Raw genomic sequence first — 27,766 nt, forward strand, 5'->3', positions numbered from 1 at the left:
TACCCGACTTTTTACGAAACTCTGACGTTCGCTGAGTCGGGGTCGAGTTTTGGATCGCATTTTAATACTTTCCTTTAGGAAAAGAGGACAAATTTAAAAAAAGGACATTTAGGCGTCCTCAGGGACACTTTCAATTTATTGAAAAAAGAGGGCCGATCCTCTTAAAAGAGAACGCATGGTAACCAGAGTTGGATCAATTGCGATATTTTAATTCAATTACAATTACGATAACAATTACTGTTGAACATGTAATTAATTACAATTGCTTTTAAACAGGTAATTGATTCAGTAAAGAGGTGCTCTTTGACAACCGTAGCGACGTAATTAGCAACAATCTGAAGCTATTCATGTTTCATTCTTTGATATGTAGAATACCCATTAATTAAAAAAAGCTCGAACGTATTCGAACAAATTCTAATCATGAGTACTGAAAACTACAAGTACAGAAAAATGTTTCAAGCTACTGTTAAGAACCAAAGGTTTGAGCGACTAACAGCGAAAAGGCTACAGGACGGTCAATGAAATGTAATCAAACGATTATATAGGCTACTCAGAGCTGAGTCAGGATAATGAAATGAAATTGGTAAGGCGTCGGCGATAAATACGATACCGATAAGGTGCGTAAAATTAAAATGAATACAAAAGGAAAGAACCTCCAGATACCTAAAAATTACAATATTTTGGTTCGCATTTACATTTTCACTTGTTCGGAAACTGTTAGATTGCATTTGATGAACATTAGGGTGCGAAAAGTTTCTGGCTCCAGTAAATTTGGCCAAGATTGGAAGTAAGATTGGGATAACATCTCTACAAATGCGTGATCAAGTTTGATGAAGCCTTGATTGGAAAGTTGAATTTTATTTTTGCCATTGTTGCAACAGGTCTAGGTACTGGTCTGAGATTAAAAAATACTTTGACCGTGGTGTGGGAAATGGTTCAGCACAGATTTCAGAAGAGTTTATTTGCTGTTCATCCATTTTTGAAATATCAAGATTTAATTTAGCCAACTGGTTCTCTAACTTTTTTACACAGCCCCCCACCCCTTTATGACAGTGAATATTTCGTGCGCCCCTTAACGTCATAGCACACAAGGAAACCAGAAAGTTAGCAATCTTTACATATAGTTTGATGGTATGGAAGGTTATGATGTTGATGAGAGAATTCTCCAACACGAAATTCAGACTACACACCAAGCAATAACCATAAAACGGAGGTGAATCGGCCGAGCGCGGAAAAGATTTCAATTCACTGGAGCGTCGCGCCCCGTTCAGATGCTTTCACGCCGCCCAAGGGGACGCGCCCCAGTTTGAGAACCGCTGGTTTAGCCTATATTGTAATTCATAAAGTTTTCTGTTGCTTTTGAAGTATGGGAAACAGTTTAGCGTGACTGAATTATCTAGTTATAACGCAGCACGGATAGAACACCGATGTAAATAGGCCAATTATTACATGTGGTGACTGTTTACTAACGCCTTAAGGCCCCTCGTCGTCATCCTAGCTCGTGCCGGATTTTCACCGGTGCGACGAATATATGATTGATTAAATGATTATTTTATGTTGTGATTGTCAGGTTTCCATGAAAATGTAATTGATATTGTAATTGAGGAAAATTACAATTACAATTACACAAAATAGAAATGCTTCAATTATAATTACATGAAAAAATGTAATTAAATACATTCAGCTCAATTACAAATTACAATTGATCGAACTCTGATGGCAACCCTGTACAGTGTGTCGTCCTGGCGGTATCTTACATTTCCTCATGTTCAGGATTACTATCCAAGGATTAGGGTAGTAATTCCGTTTCCGTAGTGGAGTGTGACCTGATTCTAAATATAATGCAAACAGACTCAAAAAATTTAACAATGTTCCATACCGAGATCGCTCCCATGCGATGTAGCACGGTATCCCCCATGTCTTATTATCAAACTCGCTGGGTCAAAAAATTGTCAAAATTGTTCACAAAATCAAAAAAAAACCTTTGTCACCTGCATTTCTTTTGTACCGTAAATGTTTGCACTGTCGGTGAATTATCATTTACCTTTTTACAGCTTGTAGCCTACTTTATAGGTCTGCCGTTGTAGATGGCCCGATTATCTGCTCATTGTGAATCATAAACGGCCGAATGAAGCAAATAGAACAATAGGTTAACATGGTGTTATGCTCAACGTACCGCAATAACCTAACTGAAGCAAGACTGCGTGGGAATTGGTTCTTATATCAAGATGATGAAAAGTTGTGATGTAGATAACATTGTCGGAATGAACCTACTCGGTGTGACACCAGCAGTAGCCTATATATCCACAACTTCAGTGTTGCCAGTCAACAACGGCTGCTGTTGAACGTTCTTTCTTCATTCCTGGCACGCTACTTAGTGAGGACACTTTCTACCCGAGAATGTATGGAAGTATTTTTCGTTGTACATCAACAAATTTTATTCATTGTGATCTCTACCTTAATATGTGATATAGGCCAACTATTGTAATTCTTTCATAGGTCCACATTTCGTTAAAATTAAATTTGTCGTTTTTTAGGTAAACAAAGGTTGTTTCAGGCTCTACTACTTCGTAAGGACAGACAGTTCATGCCAGAAATGAGGATAGGTCGTACAATTCTAACATTATGTGGGAAAACACCCAATTACATAAATGAGGACAAAATATGGTCACAATTAGGTTTTATTTAGGGTCAAAAAGTGTCAAAATTTTCCTTTTTAAAGTAAAAAAATCGCCTTAGTCATGAAATATGGCACGGTAAGTTTTGATTTTAGTGTCTAACGCTGGGCTGACGGTCAAGGTTGACACTTAATGATTTTAGGGCAAAAGGGGGCTATTTTTAACATTTCAAGAAGTCAATATTTTGTAACCATTGTGGCGTTAAGGCAAAAAATTAAATTTGTTTACAAAGTCAAAATTTGCAAACTGCTTTTCGTTGGTGACGTAGAGATTGCAATCGCGGTTAAATTATCATTTGACATTCAATCCCACTTTACAGGCTTAGTGTTATAGATGGGCCATCACCTACTCATTGCGAATCCTAAACTTTTGAATGAAACAATTACGCTGACTTGGCGTTATTCGAAACACTACTAAAATGAGAGATATTTTGAGGTATAGGTCCAAATATTCTACAAGCTCGCGTCGATATCTCAAATCTGAATCTGAAACTTGTATGGGTGGTAGACATTGTTTCTTCTTATTCAGTGGTTTTTAACATATGGGTGATCGCAAGAAATTAGACAACCACAGATTTGGGTTACCATGAAGACAATGTTTTCGGTATTCAGCGGTATAGTATAGTATTGTAGTCTTTCAACAATACACACTGAATTTAAATTCTGCCAGCAAAGAGCTGCTTCTACTGAGCGTTTTTTCTTTATTCTTGCCAAGCTTTTTCCCAAAACTTCGATCAAAAATGTATAAAGGTAGCCTACTATAGTTTTAACATTATGTGCATCAATGCCCAATTTAAATACTTGAATAGCAAAAATTCGTCACATTTTTTTCATGTTAAAATATTAATTTTTTAGTACGAAATATTCAGTTTTTTGGGACAAAAACGGTTAAATATCGTATTATGGACGTCACTGGTCAGATATTCATATTCTATATTCCACAGGGTATCCAATCACGGAAATGGTCATAAATATAAACCAGAACGCTTGTCGCAAGAACATAAAAATATGAAGTAATATGCCGATAGGCGGAACCGCAAAGGACGCGGTCAAAAAGACCTGACCAGTGATGAGCTATGATAATGATACAACCTTAACCGAGATGATCGCCACGTGTTGGTGAAGATGTGCCTCGTTTCGGCGCCAGAAACCGCAGAATTGGCAGCATTAACATCGGAACATGGTAAATATAAATTCAGCTTGCATGGCGTTATATTCACATAAAAATACTTCGGAAAATCTGGATAGTTTTAATTCATTTCTTTCTCAGCTTCTTTTGACTTTTTGCAGCAGCAAAGTGATACAAAAATAATTATCTCTTTCACTTGGTGGACGTATATCAAACTGTGAAGTCTTCTAACATACAGATTTATTGCAGATGAAACGATGATTAGCATTAAAACCAGCATTTCATATTGGTACATATATTATTATATTTAGCATTATATGACATATCATACAGGATTAAAGTATCTACTATTTATCAACTTCGCATATATAGTAATATGAGCTGTCACATCGTATATCGTTTAGATACAGTTTGCCATCAACCGCATGCCAAATCTGACCACAATCTTCTATTCCACCGTAATTCTCTGGCTGAATACTAGACCACGCCGTTGTTTCAGAATCCATCGCTCCACCGTCTGACCATATCCAAGCTCCCTCGGTGCTCACATCATTAAATCCAATCCAAGGTTTATTGATGCTACTGGTACTGTGCGATGGTGATATGTATCCCTTCGAAATGATATTACTGCAAAAGGCATGAAGATTCTACTCCGTCAAATCGATCTCCTTGTATCAACAGGAAAATAACTTTTCAACAAGATATATGACGCCTAGGCCTCATTTGTTCGAATTCCAGTACCAAATCCGTTTTTTTCATGTTCAGGACTTAGATGTATCGATGATGCAGTATGAAGACATGGGCTGTCTTCTATGATACCTCAAAACTCAAAAACAATAATAATGGCATTCAATTATTTTAGATGCCACATGCAAAATATGCGAGAGGTATATGGCATTTTTGCGATCCGCCATATTTTTTATTAACGTTTACTGATCGTGCAAAGTGTTAACACTGTGTCCGACACCATTTCTCTGTGTTACTCTTCAACCAAACTACGGGTTTTATAATCTGGGGAGGGCGCCATACCATGGTATTTCCCAACTCGGGGCGTACGAGTGCACAGGGAATCAGATATGGGCTGATTACATCATGAATGTAATCGATTACAATTGCGATTACGATTGCAGCAAAATCAGTAGGAATCGATTACGATTACCATTGCATTGGTAAAGTAATCACGATTACTCACGATTACATCAATTTTACTTCTTAGAATTAATATTACAAGATATATTGGAAGACAATATAAAGATGGCGATGAAAAGGCCTAATTAGATAACAGCATTCTTTGTAGATGATATATCATTTGCTTGTTACGTCATAATGTACCCATTTCCCAACTTTATACGAGACGATTTATCGCACCCACCGATTTGCATTCTTGCCAGCTCCGTAACTGCCGCACCCCAAACCCCCCAAAAGGCTTGGGAGCGAGCTCGATGGGGACTCAAAAGGACTTCGTAAATCAACATAAATTATAGAATAGGCCTAGTTCCGAGCGATTTAATTAACTTGAAAATTTTCTTCGAGCTTCGCGATTTGATGTCTTTCGATAACTTTATTTTTAAATGCATACGTCTCCCCCTCAAGAAATTAGCATGCATAATTTATAGGAATAGGAATTTCGGTGCCAGTCATTACCGCGCCACAGCACACCAAAAGACATATGCAGTTTCGACCAAAATGCGACTCCACGAATAGTCCTGCCCTACCAATCTGATGCCCCAAAATACTAACTTGTGCCCGGGGCACCAAGAGAGGAATTAAGACATGACGATCTGTGGGTGCGTCTCACTAAAATTTTAGTCTGCTACGTTTGGGCTACTACAATATCTTTTGATTATACAACAGACTTAGGTCAAGAATTACCAACATACAATAAAGTATATTTATAACAACATATCAGATGTTATTATTATGAATTACTTGCTCCCAGCTCTACCGGTAAATCTAAACATCGGGGCCTGGGAGAGGTGATTAAAATGAATAGTAATAGGCTATGTTGCCATTACCAATATTACTGACGAAATTCAGTCATCAACCTTTATATTGACCACCCTATCGGCCCCAAGACCATCGTTTGGAGTGGGGGTGGGGGGGAGCGAATTGCTGTTTTGGTCCTGATTCTAGCTACAAGCCACGCGAACATGGTGTATAAACGGGTGGCTATGGCGAAAAGTCCAAATATTGAGAAAAGAATTGTGAAATAACGATTAGCGCCGGTTTCAAGAAACAGATAAAGTGAACATAACATTCTGACTTCCACTTGATGCAGATGCTGCAAGCTGCCGTTACGATAAAAGGCATATAAAGGCTCGGTTATGCTGATATACATCAGCAGCCGTTACTTTTTAATGCTTCATAGTGGAAATCGTAATTTTTCATTTGAAGAGTTGCCAACAACATTTGAAATCTTTGTCCGGTGTACGTACGCTCGCCAAGCAAAAACGGCCAAACTGCGTTTAGCTATAAGCATAAACAAACATCAATAAATAGGCTAGAAGTTACTATTTGAAATTAGGCAGAGTGGTGATTGCTATTACTGAGGCCAGCAGTGGCGTCTAGAATATATTGATAAGTGATATACAGCATGGCGAGTGTTCTCACAACCACAGTACAATGTGCGTACATGTACTGTACGTACATCGAATATCTATTTACTATGTGCGGATACTTCAAACGCAATGACGAAAAAGCTAATACCTCTGACGTATTATTGAGCAGCGGCGTTTGAAAATCAGACATTGGTGCTATCAATAAACCTGGTATAATATCTCTTCCTTATTCACGAATGTTCAGTTTATATCGTAGTCCTTCCATACAAAAAAGTAATAGGCTAGTTCGTTCACAAAGAAATCGATTATAGATGTGAAGAAGTCGATTACGAATACGAGTGCTTTTAAATTTTTTCGAATGTATTTGATTGCGATTACGATTACTAATCACGATTGCCCCATGTCTGCAGAGAATTAGTATTGCATTCCCATATCAGTCCCATGATGCGGAGAGATGCTTATGCTGTCGATAATTTATTCCTCCTAGGATGTATCATAATGAATCAAGCTCCGCACTTTCGCACAGCCAAATTTGCAGCTTTTGACAGTCTCTGTGAACGAATTACGATTGTTCTCACAACTACTTGCTTACAGGAGAAGATTGAAAGTCAGTCTATTCTACTTCTACTTCAAGTAGTTTCTGGCTGTTTTAAAAAGACTACTTCTGCCCGTACTTGAGCAGCTGTCTTGACTACTTTGACCAGTGACCACATCTGGTTATTACAGGATGCATACATTTATTTATTTTCTTTTACAATTTATTGTGTCGTTAGCTATCAAACTATGACTAAGTTATATGCGATAATAATAGCAGGTGAAAAGTATTTGCAGGCTATTTCCGATAGGCCAGTTTGATACCTGCAGTTGCTGTGACTTTCTATGATACAGGGGTTTCCAAACGAGGGATAGCGAGTCGCGACCCTAATGGGATCGTTTGTCTATTCTCCGGGGTCGCGGAGGCAGTAATTATATACCAAATATGATTTTAAGAATGTCAATTAAGCGAGTCACGATTTTCGGATGACTCGACTCGACACGAGTCATTTTCTCAAAATACGGAAATGACTCGACTCGACTCAAGTCAATCTGTGTATTGACTCGACTTGTACTCGAGTCATTGCTCATGACTCGAAGCAAGTCATTGACTCAAGATTCAGACGGCGAAGACCGACATTTCATTGTAATTTCGAAGCCAACGCACTATTGGGATTTCGTTTGTTGGTACTGGTACTTGAAAATGCGACCAGAAACTGCTAAAAGTGAGGAAAATTGATATATTATAAATGCGAACCATTCAATATCACCAAACAGAGTTAAAAAATTGGGTTTAGGAAGACTTTAACTGGAAACTGAGCAGTCAACACAATGACTTGGACTCGGACTGGAGTCATAATACCATGACTCGGACTCGATCCTCTGTTCGCTGACTTGGACTCGGACTTGACTCGGTGGGAATTGAAAATGACTCGACTTGACTCGAGTCAAAAAGATAAAAGTCAGATTGACTTGTGACTCGGAGCCTCGTGACTTGGTTACAACCCTGTAAAAAGCCCACATCGTATGCCTATAATTCTGTAAAAATACACGAAACGCATAATCAGTGCTAAAATACACGAAGTAACTTTGGTAGGACGAAAAATTGTCGCCATTCGCCATCTATCTCTCCGAAGATCGGTAACTCCAATCAAAATTCAAAACCATTAAAAATTTGAAATCCTAATCCAATCTAAATCCGACAAATATCCACAAATTCGGTTTTTTCAAATCCGAATCCTTATTCATGGTAATCTCTGATCTGTAGTGCTATGCGTTAACAGTGGCGCTGGGCGAAATCGAGTACCTGAGTGATTCGATTCTGAATCACGTATTACGCTTCGAGTCGAGTATTTGAGTATCACTCATTATGACGTCACAACAGAATGTAATATATCAAAGTTCAAATATGTACCTGTGATGCCACATTAAAGATACTCTGGTATTATTTCGACCATACCAATTGCAATCCACTTGAGATCATGACTTCAGAAATGTGTTATTTCCAGTAACGTTCCTAGCTTTGTACTTAGTCTCGTATGCAGCCACACGGTCAATCATGGTTTCAAGGCTACCTCAGTGGAAAATAGTATCAAAACAATAATTCTCGTTACTAAATTAACTTTCAGTTGCGAGGAGCGTATAATTTCAATACTCGAAGAAAAAAATCTATTTTTACTACTCAACTCGAATCATCAAATTTAATACTCGATTCATATTCGAGTACCCGAATCATTGTGCCCAGCCCTAATTAACAGTATAATACATTTACAGGACACACAATAAGTTATAGACCGTTTTCTGTATTTCGCATGACGCAGATATTAACGTAGAAGTTTGCCTACATCGATTAAATAAAGACCGAAATACGTTTCTATACCAGAGTTGGATCAATTACAATATTTCAGTTCAATTACAATTAGAATTACAATTACTTTCATGCGTGTTTCAATTACATTACAATTACAATTACTCCATGCTAAAAATATCAAATTACAATTACAATTACAATTACTCCGTGCATGCTTCAATTACATTACAATTACAATTACAATTGCTGCTGTTCAACATGTAATTGAATAATCATAAATTCAACCGTGCTCCTTGACAACCGTAGCGTCGTAATTAACAACAATTCAAGTATTCATGTTTCATTCATGATGCGCAAATACCCGTTAATTAATAAAAAGAAAAAACGTTTTCGAACTATTCCAGTATGCACTATGCAGTATGTCGTTGAAAAAAGTATTATAATATATGCACATGTTGGATTTGCGTATATAGTATATAATTAAATAAATATTAATATTTTTATCGAGGGACGTAGGAATTAGGATGAGGAGTAAAAACAAAACCGTGCTTTGTCAGATAAGACGTTATATAATATCCAGTGGTCTGGTTAGTTAGCCAGACGAAGTAACGATGCAGCATCGTGATCTGAAATCGTATTGTAGATTGCCAACCCACGGATAGGTGCGCAAGATGTGAGTCACGGATGAATGCACCGACAAACGTACTGCCGAGCCGGCTAAAAGCAGCAAACTTTGTAGTCCTAGAGCTGACGATCCAAGCGTCCAAATTTGATGCATCTGGTCTTTATCGTAAGCTATTGATGCACTAATTCCGAAAATACAAATTAAAATCTCGTCAGGGCAATGTAACTGCTCCAAAATAGCCGTTCAAGGCCGACTGTTCTGAAAAGTGAGAGCGCCGCAGCAGCATGACCACAACAATGACCAATTACGCCCAGCGATTGTTCAGAACAATGCCGATTCCCAGACTTTCACGACTATTTTGGGATGGTACCATTGCCTGGAAATATACTTTTATTGCGGAATCAGTGCGATTAGGACCATACATATCAAATTTTGACGCTTGGATCGCCAGCAATTGGACTATCAATTCTGCTGCTTTTAGCCGGCTCAGAGAGAGAGAGAGAGATGATATTCTTTTTCGCCCGCACCATCGATATGCTTTGACGACGGAGTTGCGATACGGCCCCATGAGGTCATCTAGTCTGCGCCCCCGTTTTTTTCTCCTCCATGCTATCCGTGATTGCTGAGCGCCTAGCAGGATAGCTGCGGATACCAATTTTCGAGTCTTTGGTATGACCCGGCCGGGGATCGAACCCACGACCTACCGCTCGAGAAGCCGGACGTATAACCATTACACTATCTCGCTCAGCAGTTCGCTTCTCGGCGTATTCAATCGTGAGTCACGTGTTGCGAATCCATCCGTTGGTTAGCAATCTAATAATTGTATACAATGGCAGCCGAGGCCAGCATAGCGGTAAATATATAAAACTTCGCCTGCAAGGGCGCAGTCAAGGGCTTCCGCGAATGGATCCATCAAATTCCTTGTCGACATTTAAAGAGAATGCATTATAAGTCAATTATTTTATGTTGTGCTTGTCAGGTCTCAATAGCAATTTAATGTAATTGAAATTGTAATTGAGCAGAATTTTTGTCAAATTACAATTACAATTACAATTACACAAACTTAAAATGCTTCAATTACAATTACATTACAATTACATTGAAAAATGTAATTAATTACATTCAATTACAATTACAAATTACAATTGATCCAACTCTGTTCTATACTCTGGGTTGAGTTTCTTAATCCAAGTACTGAGGTGGGAGAGTTAATAATTGCATAATTGTTATCATTGCGCACCTGGACCGTCAGTAGGTCTGGGCGAAGTGCTGACCAGTTCTTAGCAATCAGTAGGGCAGGACCGGCCAACCCGTGGCCCGCGGGCCATATGTGGCCCTCGAGAAATTGTTGAGTGGCCCACGAGGTAATTTTAGAAATTAGTAATACTACCAAATTGGATTACCCAGATTGTGAACTTGCATGGTAAACCAAAAATTTGATTAGTGTGGCCGCAACATTTGGGATGTGACGACTAAAATATCAATTCCGACCCATTGGCAGATCCACGGGCCAGCAAATTTTGGTGGATCTTCGTACATTACAATAAAGCAGAATATTCTGCGGTAGATTTATCTAAGTAAAAATTTTCTTCCCGCTTCCCGCAATATTTTGTAACTCGATATCTTGCTTTTAATATTGTTACCCCTCCTGAAATTGAAAGAACGCCTAATGTACCAGATTAGGTCTAATTATAAGTGCAATTACGAGAGAAAGTGTCGTTCAACATGCGAACTTGCGTCTGCGCTCGCAGAAAGACTGTTGACGATGAAGCATAAGCATAAAATGATTGACGCATGTTGGCCGAAGCGTTCGATATCGATATCTCCAGGCGCCGAATAGTCCAGTTCTTGCAAACTGAGATCAGCAATATACAGCAGACCCGCAATATACTAGGGTAACAATAATATTTTCCTAAAACCTTTGAAAAATTTTCACGCATTGCGCGGCTAGTGGCCCGCGCGACGGTTCGTCAATGGAATCTGACCCTTCGGCCGAAAAGGTTGGCCACCCCTGCAGTAGGGCCTTCGCCACAGTGAGAGATATGTCGTGGCACATTTTCAAATCGCAATTCGAGGTCGCGACGATAAAAGGTATGGGAAGCTTTGCTCTAATACATCTGCTAATTATCGGATGGCACCAATTTAGTACTCTCGATTAAACTAACTGTGGAACTGTTTTCCTAAATTCAGGTATTATCACGAAATTATAACTTAAGCAATTTAGTTATTGGGAGCTTCGAAGCGAGTGCACAAACCAGTCCTCATTAAAGAAGGTTTAATAGATATTGAGCTTGATGAAAAGGCTTCACTGCCTCTGTATTTGCATGTGAATACCCTCGTCGGCCATAAATGTCATTTGGCATTCAACTAATAATGCGAATATCACGAATCCTGTCCTGTTAACTAAAGACGTGTTGTTATAGTTCTTAATCTACTGCTTGATGTTCGGAGAGGTTATTTTAGAAGAACGTAAATTCTCAACGTATCAGCCTTCACATAAAATACCCATTCATAGCACGCAAATCGATTGCTGTATCACGCTCATTTGTAGTTGTAACTTTACAAAGTTGCAGATAATGGGCAGGTTTATGTGGGAGATTATAACAACCCAGCAACTACGTCTACGTCTACCTCCAAGTCTCATATGACTGGATAGTATATTATCTGAAAATTAAAAACTTATTTCCTATTTTCCTGTAAATGGGCTCATCTCGTGCGAGAGGCAATCTGGTTTTTCAGCCAGTAGGTATTTACTTGAGTCCCATCAATAAACTACTCAAAATTCACATAATAGAGCTCCATGTTTCAGAGTTGCGTTACAAATGTACGCCGGAGTTACGTTACAGTAGGCAACTTATTGCTTGAAAACAAAATCCCTTCTCAGAGGAAAGATCTCTTCTCTGAGCGGAAACCTAGAATTACATTGGCAATGCGTCTCATTACGAGGATTATTACCTGACCACCAGTGGATCACGTAAAGCTTTTGCCGCAAGTCTTCCGCCGGAATATGCTGCACATCGGCTTTGCGCTGTTCCGAAATTGACCGCCTGGCGAAAGTACTTATAGACAACATGTTCACTATTTTCCCATCCCAGCAGTTTAAGAAGAATCAGGTCGATATAAGTACTGTGATTGCCCTGAATAAATATATATATATTATATAGTAGATTCGTGTTTGTTCGATTTTAGCATTTGTCGCTTGTCGATTTGAAAGATGCCGATGATAATTTAATGGTAAATATGTAGATGGTAGGCTACTTCGAAAACTAAAATCAGGGGGAATTCAAGAGCCTGTAAATCTGAAAGTGTTAACGCTAATTAATGGGCATCCATAAGTATTGGATATTTTTATGGGGTCGTGTCGTCGATCCCTGGTCGGAGGGAACTGATACCCTGGGATTTTCATAGGTTAAAATGAGAAATACATAGATGCATACCAGTTGCAAAAATGCACATATCCGATCTCCAATGAAAGTCTGTCTATTCGGGTTAGTAATCAGGTTTGATATGGTGCGTATCATAATTTACAATTAGGACTGAACACCCTGTTATTAGGATCATGATCATCTTCAGTTATACCATATGGAGAGGGAGAATTAGTCATGTGATGAAGACGTTCAGGAACCTTTGTAACCTTTATTGTTATTTGTTTGCCGACCCTGGTTTAACTATAGATTGGTATTCTGCAATTTCAATGCGGGATATATTCTTGCGCCTTTTATTTATGTAGTTTTTTCGGCGCTTCTTCGATATAACCCCGAGATCAAACATATGAACATTTTTCACCGTAAAATAAATTCTTTTTCGTGTTGAGATTGGGAGAAGATTGGAGTTGTGGGTGTTGGATATTAGGGCTGGAAGTCGGTTAGGGTTATGGCTTTGGGTAGGATATCCCAATAGTAGGATGAGAGATATTAGGGTTGTGGATGAGAGATATTAGGGTTGTGGGTGAGGGATATTAGAACTGTGAGTGGGAGATATTATAGGGTTGTGAGGGAGGGATATTAGGGTTGTGCGTGGGAGATATTAGGGTTGTGGGGGAGGGATATTAAGTGTGTGAGTGGGAGATATTAGGGTTGTGGGGGAGGGATATTAGGGTTCTGAGTAGTAGATATTAGGGTTGCGAGGAGGGATATTCGGGTTGCGTGTGGGAGATATTAGGGTTGTGAGTGAGAGATAGATATATTAGGTTTGGATGATGACGGATGTTCTGGTTGGGGGATAGAATATATTGGAATTAGGGGTTATGGACGTTGGTTCGGGGACTTTATCTACCCTAACCCTAATATCACTCGCACCTAACCCTAATATAGGCCTGCGTCATTCACAAAACCCTAATGTCTGTCATCCTCTAACCCCAATATATCTCACCAACAACCCTAATATCTCTCATCCACAACCCTAATATCTCTCATCCACAACCCTAATATTGGGATACCCTAACCCCAACCGCAACTCTAACCCAGCAACCCTAATATTCCGTACCCAACACGAAAAGATAACTTATTTTTCCGTATGTAAATTTTGACATGCTTGACCTCGGGGGTATATCGAAGAAACGCCGCTTTTTCTAGAGCGAATAAGTCGATTTGCTATTTAAATCTTGTTTCTATGATTTCATGATTACCTGACTCGATTCGATTTCCAATATGTTAGCATTCAGTTCCAAAAGTCGAGCTCCTATCGAATCGTTAATGGACTTTAGGGTGAGTGCTGTTTGATCGCGTTCTGCAAAACAGATCAATGACATCAACTGGAATATACAGTACCTTTTTTAAACCGACAGCGAATAAATTCCCTGTTTATATGACGGCATTGAAAGGTATCGCGAGGCCTGCAGTAATGCGAATCAGGCTATTCCTTGCATAAGACAAATCCTGATAACTAAGTCGTGTGATCATTGGATACTAAAACATGCAGAATGTAGCTCCGCGCCCCCCCTCCCACCACATAATGTAAGGACTGTAATAAAGTAGGGTCGCCATACGTCTGGAATTTCACTGTCCAAACTTGCGTCCGGGAGGATTTTCCAAAATTGGCCTAAATGTCCAGAATTTAGGAGGCTTGACGTAGGCTCATAATTATTTCGCAAATCAACATATTAACATAATTTTTGGGAATATTTATGCTACATGATATTTTTCTTCGCGCTGCGCGCGATTTACTATCACATTTTTTGATTATTATATGGGGCCAACATCCTCGCAAAAACTGCAATAAAATATAATGAAAAATAACCTTCATTTACTGAAATAAGATTAATTGTGATCGCAGTGACAGGAGAACGGTTATTCCTAGAGATGGTTAAGGCCGTTTAAATTCTTGATTCAAAGATAGTGGTTCCAAACGTGGGGGTCGTTTGCCTTTATTCCGGGGCTTGTCAAGATGTTGAACCTATAATCAGCTTCCAAAAGTGAGTTAGTCTGGGCAAAGGTGCTGACTTCTTTTAGTAATCAGCTCTTCAAATTTTTATCTGGACCAAGGAACATTTTCAAATTGGAGATTGATTTGCGACCATAAAAGGTTGGAAACCATTGGATATGGGGTGTTATGGCGCGATATGGCACGCTAGCTGGGTATGGACTATACGCCGCGTTCCCTCTAGGGTCCGCAACAGAGAGTCGACTGATACGTTGGCCAGCACTTTATTGTACTACAGAAACGTCAACAGGCTAAGGTTAAAACATCAGATAAAAATGCAGCAACACTTGTCAGGTAAAAAGGCCAGCGTTCATCTAACGAAGGTCTTCTTTAAATAGTCGGAATCCAAACAGGGTCGCGCACAATGATCAGCAATGATTGGTAATTGGATGATCCGGCATCGAGAGGGTATGTGCGGTACACCAATCCGCCATAGTGTTTATAAAGCTCCGTGGTGTTCACCGGCGTACTGCTGAGTGCTGATAAACAATAATATCGGTGTGACATTAACATGATTTAACGACCTACAATTACGCTCCCTGTATTTTCCAAGTCATTATCCTCCACCGGCTCTACCGCTAACTCTGATCATGTGGGCGGAGGGACGATCAAACTGTGTAGTAATATGGAAGAACCAATATTATAGACAGAATTAATTCAAAAAATTTAACGACCAGATGGATATAAAAATCAGATGCATATAGCAATCCCCTCTAGAAGTTGCATCGATTATACCCTATGATGAGCCCAAAATCAGAGTTTATTGGGCCGGGAAGGGGCTGAAAAAATCTGGTTTCGCTCTCGGTTGCAAAACACACAGCCATATACAACTGAGCCGGGTCGTGACCGCCTCTGACCTACAACCAAAGTTTTGATGGTGTGACGTCATATTGACAAACTCATTTTGCAATCCACTAGTGGGCGCTAAGGAGTGCCCGGAATCTGGGTCACAAAAATATGGTAACCCTATAATAAATTCAATGGGTGAGAGGAAGGCCTTTTTCGTCAGACCCCCTAAAAAAGATTGTCCTGGGCACCCATAGCGTGATAAACCAAACTCATGAGGACGTGGCCCCCAAGAACCTCGTCACGTGATTTCGATGGTCAGCAAGGTTTATGTGGCCTGATCGCCCCAGGAGCCAAATTTTATATAATGCATGAATGAAATAGGTTGTAATTTCAAATATATGTCACTATAAACTTTTTATCTTCTCAGCCCACGTAATCAGATTTACCAGTAGCGCTGAATGAGCTGTTGTATAGGAAAATGAAGGCCACGTAATTAATAATTGAACATATTCGGACGTGCCCGTTGGTAAAATCAGGTCGTTACAATTAGGTCGTTACATGTTATTTTGTTACCTCTTGTCCGCTATATCGTAAAAAGTTATTGTGACATATAAACGTATCAAACTAAAGTAAGCAAACGATTCAAAATTGGTATTTCGTTACTGGCAAATAGTTTTATCTGAGGGATGTTATTTGTCCTGTGGGGTGCAGATTGCGACGGCATGATAATGCAGCATGAGCGATTTAAGCGCCTACGGACGATTATAGACTTAAATAGATCGAAGTTCACGCTTAACATAAGGACAATCCTCTTCAGCTAAGGTTTTCTCGCTGACGATCTTTTTGACACATTTCTGGGAGTCCCATGGTCACCGGAACTTCATATGTCTTCGTGCATCGTGGCGTGGTAATGGCCGACGACGAAATGCCTATTCCTATTTTCTATAATTATGCGTATTCTTTCGTGGGCGAGTCGTAAAAACGTGATGTTTAATTTATGTTCATTCACCGAAATAATTTAGGGGACCATCCGAGCTAACCGATTGGGGGTTTGGGTTGCAGCAGTTTCGGTCTTGGCAAGAGGTCAAAGTTCAGTCGGTCTTTTTGGAAAATCGGTATTGGAAATATTGCACCCTTTATTCGCGCTCGAGGATCAATCGACTATAATAAACCATATAATAATTGTGATGTGTATATTAAGTGTCAAATCAAGGTTGTTATATCAACAACCGGGTATGGCCAAACACCCTGTGGTTCGAACCCTCCTGAATTCACCAGTGTTGGGATCAAGTCACTACCTTCGAGTCACGAGTCATTTCGAGTCATTGCACATTTTGACTCGAGTCAAGTCAAGTCAATCGATTTTCAAAGGTGACTCGAGTCAAGTCAAGTCACTCGATTTTTGGAGGTGACTCGAGTCAAGTCGAGTCAAGTCAAGTCAAGTCACGAGTCAAGTCACAATTCAAGTCAGGTTACCTTTTCGAAGTATGAGGCATGATAACGTCATTGCATTTTGCTAGCCGTTTGAAATACAGATTGAGTGGTCATTGATTTTGAACCGATCAACGAATATAGATTTGAATATAAACGCAGGAAGGCGCTGTATCGCTCACACATATACGTAGAACTGCTAAAACTCAGCTTACAGTTACCAGCCAATATAGAGAATAGATAAGAATTGATAAGATGCAATATATTACGCATCTACAAATTGATATGATACAATTTGAGCCTGCGCCAATGGTTGAGGAAATAGACTACATTCCAATTCAGTTTCAATAAAACAAGAGGTTTGGTTAAGAAATTACTTCACTATACTAGTTTACGACAATGTAAGCTGTAAGCTTCGATCACTTCGTTTGGGGTCAATTTATTTGTGAGAGAACAATGGAGGCTCAGTAAAACGCACGATCATTAAAGGATTGGTCGCTCTCACGGGTTACACCAGCGTTTCGCGAACAATCCGAGCATATGCAAGATAACCTACAGTGATTTTGATCGACACCGATCACTTAATGACTTGAAATTGACTCGTGAATTTTGCTCCGAGTCACGAGTCAATCCACATTTCTGATAGGCCGAGTCAAGTCAAGTCAAGTCATTTTAGCAAAGTGACTCGAGTCAAGTCAAGTCATACGAAAAAGGTGACTCGAGTCTGACTCGAGTCAAGTCATGACTCGAGTCATCCCAACACTGGAATTCACATCGGCGATTGGCAATACGGGGAAATTAATGGTATTGAATTTTGTCTTATTGCTTTGTGTAACTCTAAGTAAGTCAACTGAGAATTGGATGCGTATATCTGCTCACATGAATTTAGTACTGTGCCCAGTTAGTAATTTCAACATGAATGTATTCCAAACAAAGCAACTCATATTTTATAACCTTCATGCGAGGTTGTGAACAACAACACGAGATGGTATCATACTTTATGATGCGACGAAGAAATATTCTGACGATGTAATTTTATAGCTCTCAATTACAAGTATATTTAGTTATTCATTTCGTGCACAAAGCTTCAAAACTTATTTTATGTACATGGGGCCCTCACTCTCAATCAAAAGTGATATACAGTGCCTCCTTCTTCGATTTTCACACGCTGTGCGCTGCGGGATATATAATACCTAATTCAAAACATTTTGTTGAAAATAAACCTAGCCAATGTGACGGCAGTGTTTTAAATAACGGGAAATTGGTGATCTAAAAGTACGCCCAATTCGATGTATATACAATATAATAACCCACAACAATTATTTAGACAAATGTAGCTAACATCGTCGCATAGCGTGACCAAAAATTTCGGGGTTTGACATGTTTGGAGGAATGTTAATTTGTTCGGAATACTCATTAATAATATGTCATAGTACCACATCATCTACGGCATTTCTCTTCAGCGCCCCTTATCGTCATTTCTACCATGGCATACACTCAAAACTGTATTAGAGTTGGTTCACTTCCGTGCTCAAAACTAAATTTATGTCCAACTCCCACTATACAAGAATGAGAACCCCGCAGGCATTCACGACACTTACCTAAGGCATGTTATGGAAATTAGATTGGTGCTTAACATTGATTCCAGTAGTGCTTTGTATTATTTTCGTCCTTGCTTAATCATACCGGGACAGAGATGACCCTACCAGTTTGATATTTCCATCTTCTGCATTCTCCATAGCCTATATCATACGATATTAATTTTGATAGTGGTTTCTATATATTTATGAAAGAAAGCTTTTGGTTATCTTCAATTTTACATGTATATGGATTTACTGATTGCCCGCATTTTCAGGGGTAATTTGGAGCATCCACAGATGACTCAAATGGACTTTTCGTAGCATCAAAAGATGAAGAATACACCCAGTCGTCATCGCTTACCAGTCTGAGCCTCCCTTGTCATTTGTTCCATGTCTTCACGGAATTTCAACGTTTCTAAATGCAAGTATTTTATTAAATATAGACAAATATTAATAAAATAGCCGTTATCGTTTTTACGGAGCAGAAAAATGTGAACTTCATTTCGAATACTTTCCCACTTCCCGTGACTATTATAATATAAATAAAATGATAAATCCAATTACTGTGATACGAAAAAATATTGGTAATAGAAATACCTGATTTAAATGTGCTGCAGTGGACGAGGAAGTAGAGAAATGAGTGTGAATAAATTTGCGGCAAGGAAAGAATAAACGAACAAAACAGAAATGATGCGGAGTTTATTGTTTACCGAAAATGGACTCGTGCGCAAGAAGTGATTTAGTCCAATTCATGATTAAATTACTGTTCAAATCATCACTGTCAACTCAAACTATGCGTTGTTGAGCAAATGTACTGTTTTGAACTTTTACCGTTGTTGTGTTCCTTCCTGGCCGCAACTGCCTTCAATCGCTATTGAAATCATTGTCGTGTAGATCTATCTTTCAGAGACGTAGCCTATTACATGGTGGACGGTGATATGTATTTGTTTAAAGCAGGTGCGATTCTGTCGTATCAAAAAAGTACAAATCCGGCTCCGGTCCATGTCTCGCTCTAGTTCGCAAACTAGAAGTCTCGACGTAAAGGGGCCGTTTGCTCTTTCTCTTTGTGCCGTTTATACTACGGTTAATATACTTAAAAGTCTTTTACGAGAATGCCAACTAAATAGAATCTATCAGTGGTTCAGTTCTACTTCTGGAGAAAAAGGCGTTGCAGTAGAGGATGCAGTAGGGACAGAAGATTATACAATAAAACAACAGTTTTATATATCCCTGAGTTCTCATTGCAAATTAACAGTCGACAAAATCTGTCAATTGTCGAAATATGTGCCGAGAGTATTTGCAACATGTTTCCATGCATTCAGAGGTTTATTACAATTATTATAAAATTATTTGCGCATAATTTTAGATCGCAAATTCCCTGGTAAAATACTCCTGCCACGCTAGCTCGGGTTATTTTCCACAAATTGTTTCGAACTACGTATTTTTGTCGAAGCGGACAGCATTTAGAACACGGATACTTGCTCTGTGCTCACCATAAAGTAAAGATATCGTTTCACTACTGACTTCAGTAATCAAATGTTTAATATTCCAAGTCCTATTGAAATGTAGGCATTCACCCGCATGTTTCATGGCTTGACATAGCATCATTTGTGCGCGAGGATGACCTTGACCGCTAATCACGTGCACTGATTGCCTTATTTTACGAATAACGACATGGAAACGTATGACGTCATGATAAACGTTTATTGAAACTCGGAAGAAATTTTCGCGTGCCACTTATCAAGAGCTACCCGCACGATAAAAGCAATTATTTTTATTAATATTATTAATTGTGAAAATGAGACATTGTGGTGCTTATCACCTCATCGGTCTGGTATGCCACGGCAAAGAAAATTCGTATCACTAGTCACAATTCATTTACCTACTAAGGCCTAAATTGTCACATTGCTGGCCAGGACGAACTCAGCGAGAGCTGATTGAAGTTCTGGCCGCATGTGAAGGTTATCTGTGGTGAATTCTACTTTCAAGTCAAAGCTAAAATCAATTAAATATGCTCGGTGCCAATCGTATTTTCGTCATACGAGGAGGAAGTGATCCACAGTCGTGGGTACGACGCATAATGTCGCGCAAATGCGTGTCGATTCAGCCTATTTTAAACAAATGCCCTTTTAGGCGGCAATGGCCGGAGCGGATACGGAATACTATCGTTTCATACGAACGCGATCTGTGAATTGAGGGAAACGCCGTTCATACCGCTTGGTGGAAACGTTTGTAGTAGTTTATCGTCCGTCTCTGAATCTCGGTACTCGGTCTGCCACACATTCCGAACGTATTTACTTTGTTATTGAAATCTTTATTGGTTCGAACCAAATGGTATGACCGATAATACCGTGCGCTGATTGCAATATTTTACGAATTACGATTTAAAAACATAGGATATCAGTTTAAAGCACAAGCCTGGCAACATACACGATTGGAACTTGAATACGGAAACAGTGACTTGTGACTTGTAACCCTAATATATATTTGTACCTAAAGCTATTTGTTCTTTGCAAACTCAAATATATATTTATAGTGTACATCAGTAACTGTGATATGCTCCTTACCGTCATTTGTTATTGTTGCTCAGCGAGTAGTATTATTTTATTTGTAATATATATTCTGTATTAGTTTAACCTGGTTAGTCATTAGCTCGTTGATGAGTTTATTTCATTTTGTTTGAATAACCGTTTATTCTGGTTCCGGTTGACACGAAGATGACCAGAAACATATCACCGGTACCAGTCAGTACCGATAAAACATTGATTTTGTTTATACTGCATATTATTACGCGTTCTGTTTTGGCGTCATCAGTTTACGAAATAAATCTCTCTCTATATATATATCTTTTTGTCTCTCTCTGCATCGTGGTAGCAACATGGAATTAACCCTAGACTGCTCAGGTTGGGGTCTAAACGACCCCAGGCGAACAAAAATGTGAGCCATATTTTTATCTGCGGTCGGATTGTTCTTGCCAGACATGTAATCCTCAATGGTGTTATACACTATCATTCGGAATAAAGCATTAGCTGATTATCGCTAATACCTCGGCGCAATAAGCTATTGATTGCGCATGGGTCTGATTTTGCAGGTACAGTGGGCAGACTAAGTAATTATCTCCTCATTGTGATCGGATGGATTTCGACTTTTTGTTGCTGCTTGGCATTGTTTCTGTCACGTGTAGTCAACGAGGCATGACGGCATGCTTTCAGACCTCTTTGCTGGTCAGAGGCAGTCAGTTTTATCTGGATTGAGTGTGGAAATAATGCTCCGGTTGACGGGAGAAGAGGTGTTAGCTGAACTTACCGAACTTACTATATCGTCCGGTAGTGAAGAAGACGAAGAAGAGTATATTCCGGACCCTGCAATTTCTGAGAGCTCTTCAGATGAAGAGCAAGGTGATCAAGAAAATCCCGAAGAAGGTGAAGCTGGCAGTGATGGTTGGTTAGGAAAAGACGCCACCACGTTTTGGAGAAAGACTGCTCCGACTGCTAGTCGAAGAAGTGCAGCGAATATGATAAAGTTTTCACCGGGTCTCACTGGGCCTGCCCTAGAAGCTGATAACTGCATTGATTATTGGAAGCTCTTCTTTACACCACAAGTGATAGATTTACTTGTTGAATTTACAAACAAGAAGATACCTGAAGAAGCCCAAAACTACAAAGAGAAGTACAGGGTAGGGCCAACTAATTCGGCGGAGATGGAAGCTGTCATTGGTCTTCTTCTTCTAGCTGGGGTTCATAAAAGCTCAAGATTGTCACTTGATGAGTTTTGGGCAGATGACGGCACAGGACTTGATATCTTCAAGGTAACAATGTCATGCGAGAGATTCCGATTCATTTTGCGATGTCTTCTGTTTGATGACATTACCACACGCGAAGATAGAAAAAATGACAAATTGGCGAAAATTCGAACAATATCAGATATGATATGGAACACCTTCAAGAAAAATTACGTGTTGTCTGAATTTGTGACAATTGATGAAATGCTTTGGGGGTTTCGAGGACGTTGTTCTTTCCGACAGTATATTCGAAACAAACCGGCAAAATATGGCATCAAACTACATGCCTTGTGTGATGCAAAGACTTACTACACCCACAATTTTGAAATTTATTGCGGGACGCAACTGGACGGGCCGTACAAAGTCGACAACTCGGCCAAAGAAGTAGTGACACGGCTGGTGTCTGATATATCAGGATCTGGCCGAAACATCACATTCGATAACTGGTACACCAGTATACCATTGGTGTCGTCATTGCTTCACGACCATAAACTGACAGCAGTTGGCACCCTTCGAAAGAACAAGAGAGAGATACCTCCTGCGTTTATTTCTCTGCGGGGGAGGGAGGTGTACAGCAGCATTTTTGGATTTCAAAAAGATATGACACTGCTGTCACATCTTCCAAAGGGCAAAGGCTCGAAGAAAATTCTCACCATGGTGAGCAGCCAGCATCACGATGATAAAATTGATGAAAGCTCTGGTGACGCTCGAAAATCAGATATAATAACATTTTATAATCAAACAAAAGGTGGCGTCGACGTGGCAGACAGAATGGTGGCAAACTATTCCTGGTCTCGCAATAGTAAGCGCTGGCCTCTGACAATCTTCTTTGGATTGAGGAACTTGTCTGCATGCAACGGCTATATATTATCTTTGCTAGCTGAAGGTAACCGCGCGAAGAAACAAACACACAGAGGATTTATAGTGGAAATTGCACTGGCCCTAACAAAGAAAAATGCAGTGTTCGGGCAATCAAATACTCACTTGCGCGTCCGCACAAGACTCGCGTCTAAAAGAATTTTTCCGGGAGAAGACAGTAAAATGCCACCAGCAAAGCTCTCCAAAGCTGCACGTGGCAGATGCTGTCTTTGCGGTAGAGCACAAGACCGGAAAACAATCGAGAAATGTGGAAAATGTGGGGAATTTGTCTGCAAGGCACACTCTGTAAAAATAGTGACATGTCAGGAGTGCATGGAGCCGGGGGATTCGGATTGAATCTACTTTGTTATTGTCGTTGTTACTCTGTTGTATTGCTGTATTGTCTTGTATTGTCTTGTTGTTATTTCTTTGATATTATAATTAATTGGTGGGGGGTGTTTGACCCCATATCGCCATTTGCGTATTGGTGTTACGCCAGAGCGGGAACTTTTAAATGGGTAGACAGTAGGGTTCAAAAATGGAAGATGCATCGTTATAACGTCATGCAAGAGGTTATTAGACAGCTGTATAGCGAAATTGGTAAGACAGAAAGCATATTAACAGATGGGGTCTAATCGACCCCACCAGAGCGATCGTGTAACGATATTCCACCTGAGCAGTCTAGGGTTAAATGCTTCACTAAACTGAAATGCACATTTCCCATTTCAAAACTGGTATTTGTCATGTCAGAAAAGTTATATTGAAATATTCAGCTTTTATTTAGTGAATTATTAGGACACTATACGGTCATTGCTGTTAGCTTGGCTTGGCCTGGTATCACATATCATCACGAACATAATACACTATATCCATCAGGACGTATAGGTAGTGGGTGAACTGCACTGGGTCCACCAGTCTATTGGAAATTTAGCGAACGCGAGGGAGAGAATACATCGTAGTCTAAGTGTGCTCGTGTGTGCAATGCGCATATAAACACGCAGCAATGTGGGGAATTCAATATCGTTCAGACCGAAACAAAAGGCGCTTTACAATACTACGCTTACAAGGACGAATAAAATGCATGCTATTGGATACAAGCGATCCGGATTGATGTTTTAAACTTAAACAGCGGGTTCAAGAATGCAGGATTTAAAAAAAATGAATATACACATAATTGTGTAGATAAATTTGTGCAAGGGGGAATTGACGGGCTCAAGAGTGACTATCCAGAATTGATATTTGCGAGTGTCACAGCATCGTTTTAAAATCAATTCTAGTTTGTATTGTTAAATGTACACGCGGACAGTTATATCATTATGGAAATATGGTGTTTGGAATTAGAATTTTGGCGTCACGTGACGTCAGAGGTTCGCGCGCAAAGCGAAGCTTTTCTAATGGATTGTGTCGCATGAGCCAGAACTATTAAGGGGTCGGCACCATCCCTAATAGCAATGCACAGGGCTAGAATCTTTCCTTCCGTATAACTACGAGTGAGTCGATCCCCTTATAAGCGGAAACGCAGTTCAGTGATATGTGCGCGGGACGATCTCAAGTAATACGCGAGTAGCTTCAGCAAACCTATAAATTTCAGAATTAAAAAATAGATATCAAGATTTCCATTTGCTTTGCATCCAAGTACCTCTGGTCATACCAAAACCACATTGCACAATGAGGCAGGGAAGCTTCTGTTCCCAGTTACCGAGAATCTTCGATGTAGATTCCGACCTAATGCCTTAAACCGTCTATGGTATTTTCGATTGTTGGCTACTCATATACGACTTTAGGGTGGAAATAATCACACGCGCAGCGACGGTTACGATTGTGCAGCCGCAGGGCACGCCAGGAAAGAACCGAATAATCAAAAAATCTTGCAAAACTACTAGAGTGAAGAACTTTATTGAAAACATATATCTCGCGATTGGCTGTAACAGCAATTGTTACACAATTTCTCAAGATTTCATACCAGATCAACGTGCCAAATCTTGCATTCGCAGCAAACCATTTGTGCAAACTGATCTTGGTACACTCAAACTCCTGATCATTAAGCTAAGACAGTGTGCCTCATCACATTCGAGATTGTACCCTCAATAACGAGGTGGCACGTGGGCTCCGTAAAAATACTTGAAATGGTACGGTTACGCGCAGATTTTTTTTTTTTTTGAAACACTGATGTAATACGTGTAAACACACACGCTAACGACGGGCGAATATCTTATCGATCATGATCTGGTTTTGAAGTGACGCAGCATTCCAAGTAGCTCTGCTTCTATTGGATATACATAGAAATCCGTTGTTGACGAGTGCTACTTTTTTAGTATGGACGGACTTTCTAACCTTTTTCTTCTAATCAGCACCAACAATTTAAGGTTGACATATACCTGGTAACTAAGATGCACAATATACATTTATTAAGAAGAAGTAATTGTATTGCACTCACCTCGATTCCATGTTCCTTGAGATTCAAAATGGAGGGCCAAAATTGTTGCAAGTCCACCCACTGTAGCAACCAATAAGACGCAGAATATAACCATTGCTATCTTCACACATTTTACTGTAGCATCTTCTGCTTTGTTATCGGGAATCAGAACACCGGGTTTGACTGACTCTAAAAAAACGATTTTATTATATCCTTGTAAATTTCCAAACAAACATACAAATATGCAGACATGCGTACAAAGAAGCCTTTAACTAGTCTAGTGGGCTCCTCGGAGTTCAACACACACATACACAGTAGTACACATACACTATTGATTTGATTCCTGATTACATAGCCGTCTAGGCGATCATTAGCTGCAGGAAATTCTAATCGCTATCACTTGTCGAATTATGACTGTTATTATGGTACGTCGTGTGCAGTGGTGAACGCAGGGATGGTTGGTGCTCGAAATCAAAACCACGTCTATTTGAAATGCTGATTATACCTCCCCTATTGATCAGCTCATTTTAAATTTAGAAATTCGTCCACTTACCACGGGTTTGGTAGGCACTTTATATAGTCAAACCACGCATTTCTGAAATGGTCTCTGAAAGATGACGGCAGAAGTCACGTTGATATGTAATAAATATTGATTATAATGTTTTCGCTTTGTGTGATGATCATGATTATGTGATTTTATTCTTTCAATACTGTTGTAGAAGTACACACACACATGGTATGATGATACTTATGTCAGCATTTTTACCATTCATATATACTTGATCGCATTGATCCTTATATCCAACAGATTGCATTTTGATGGTTTTCGGCTCTCTCTTCGATAATAATTACATAGATCGACGTTATGAGCAATATCTAGAAAAAGATAATTGATGTTGGTTGGATTCGATGATGCGTGTACATTTTAACGGGTAGCATCGATAAAAAAGGTAATCTACTATGCTGCCAGTTAATTATATTCTGCCTATAACCAAGCATTGCATGCATTACAGTAATTTTGGCAGTGTGCACAAAAGCTTTCAATTACCGAATATTAACATATCGTGCGCAAACTCATGACTTGGATGGACTAGGTTCCGTTACATAATGTTGCAGCTGGGGTGGATGTATCCCCAAGACAAGGAGCAGATTTCTTGGCTGTGAATGAGGTGTGGAACAATATTTCGCCGGCTATCCAACAATGTTCGATTATGTCCCCATTCAATACGGTAGAAATGTCGATTAGGCTACGTCCCGAGTAGAAATACAAGCAATTTTTGATGAATGAATATCGGACCACGATCTGACAATATCGACTTCGTCTTCCGTCACACGCCACCTCATTTAGTCCCTTGTCCTTCTTCAACTCTTCATTCAGTGTGAATTCCTCCTGTTCACATCGCCTGGGCCCATGTGGGTGTCTGATTTCAATAACTATTCCAAGTCGTTTCGACACCTACCTATCTTTGCATTGTATTGCAGTCTTGTTTAGAAAATATGAAATTATTATTGAACTGATACTGAGATCAACATGTGAAAATCCATCCCAATTTCTCGCGAACTCGGATCGATACCGACGTCATCTATATATGCCTTTCTGTACAATCTACTGAAACGGGGAGAATTTTGAAGTTTTTACGGGGAATCTGGCCTTAGGGTTGTATCTTTGGTGGATTTTCAACTATATGTATGTTTCAATGCATTACGTAGAAATGATAATGTGGGGCGCACGAGACGATTTCGCTGGGTCCGCGACAGCCTCTCGACCAAATTGCTATTAAGCAAGCAAAAGTCATGCTGAATTCAGCACAAGGCCGCTGGTGAAAATGTTTACCATTTTTAGGTAAAAATCTGAGCTAACGCGAAAAACATACGAAACTCATCGATTTAACTCCAGTCCATGGCAAGCGAACTTGGTGATTTATTTTTCGTCAGCAGCTATATGACCGGTAAAGAACAGGCCAAATTTTGCGCAATGTTGCCGCAACTGAAAGTGACGGCCTAATCTCTTTTGATTCAATTATTTTCTAAATGACAGTACACCTAATGTTTAATAATTGATACGCAAGTAGCCGCGGTCCTTATTGGACATAGCTTGGGCATATCTGAATATGTTTAGGCGTATATTGCTCGGTGAACAAATGGTTGTGCGGCTAA

The 27,766-nt window shown here is 39.6% G+C and overlaps 1 protein-coding gene across 1 annotated transcript; it reads right to left on the bottom strand.

Annotated features, from left to right (window-relative positions):
* Positions 1 to 4,029: 4,029 nt before the first annotated feature.
* On the bottom strand, positions 4,030 to 27,108 carry LOC145442877 (collectin-11-like). Its single transcript, XM_080320913.1, has 7 exons — positions 26,658 to 27,108; positions 26,376 to 26,485; positions 25,631 to 25,798; positions 18,916 to 18,969; positions 13,961 to 14,061; positions 12,289 to 12,470; positions 4,030 to 4,433 (listed from the first exon to the last, which is right to left on the bottom strand). The coding sequence occupies exons 2-7, from the start codon at positions 26,422 to 26,424 to the stop codon at positions 4,154 to 4,156; spliced, it is 834 nt and encodes a 277-aa protein (XP_080177039.1). The 5' UTR covers positions 26,425 to 26,485; positions 26,658 to 27,108; the 3' UTR covers positions 4,030 to 4,153.
* Positions 27,109 to 27,766: the final 658 nt, after the last annotated feature.

This window comes from Botryllus schlosseri, chromosome 7, assembly GCF_051294905.1.
Source record: "Botryllus schlosseri isolate E-star chromosome 7, Bs_hap1, whole genome shotgun sequence".
Taxonomy (NCBI): Eukaryota; Metazoa; Chordata; class Ascidiacea; order Stolidobranchia; family Styelidae; genus Botryllus; species Botryllus schlosseri.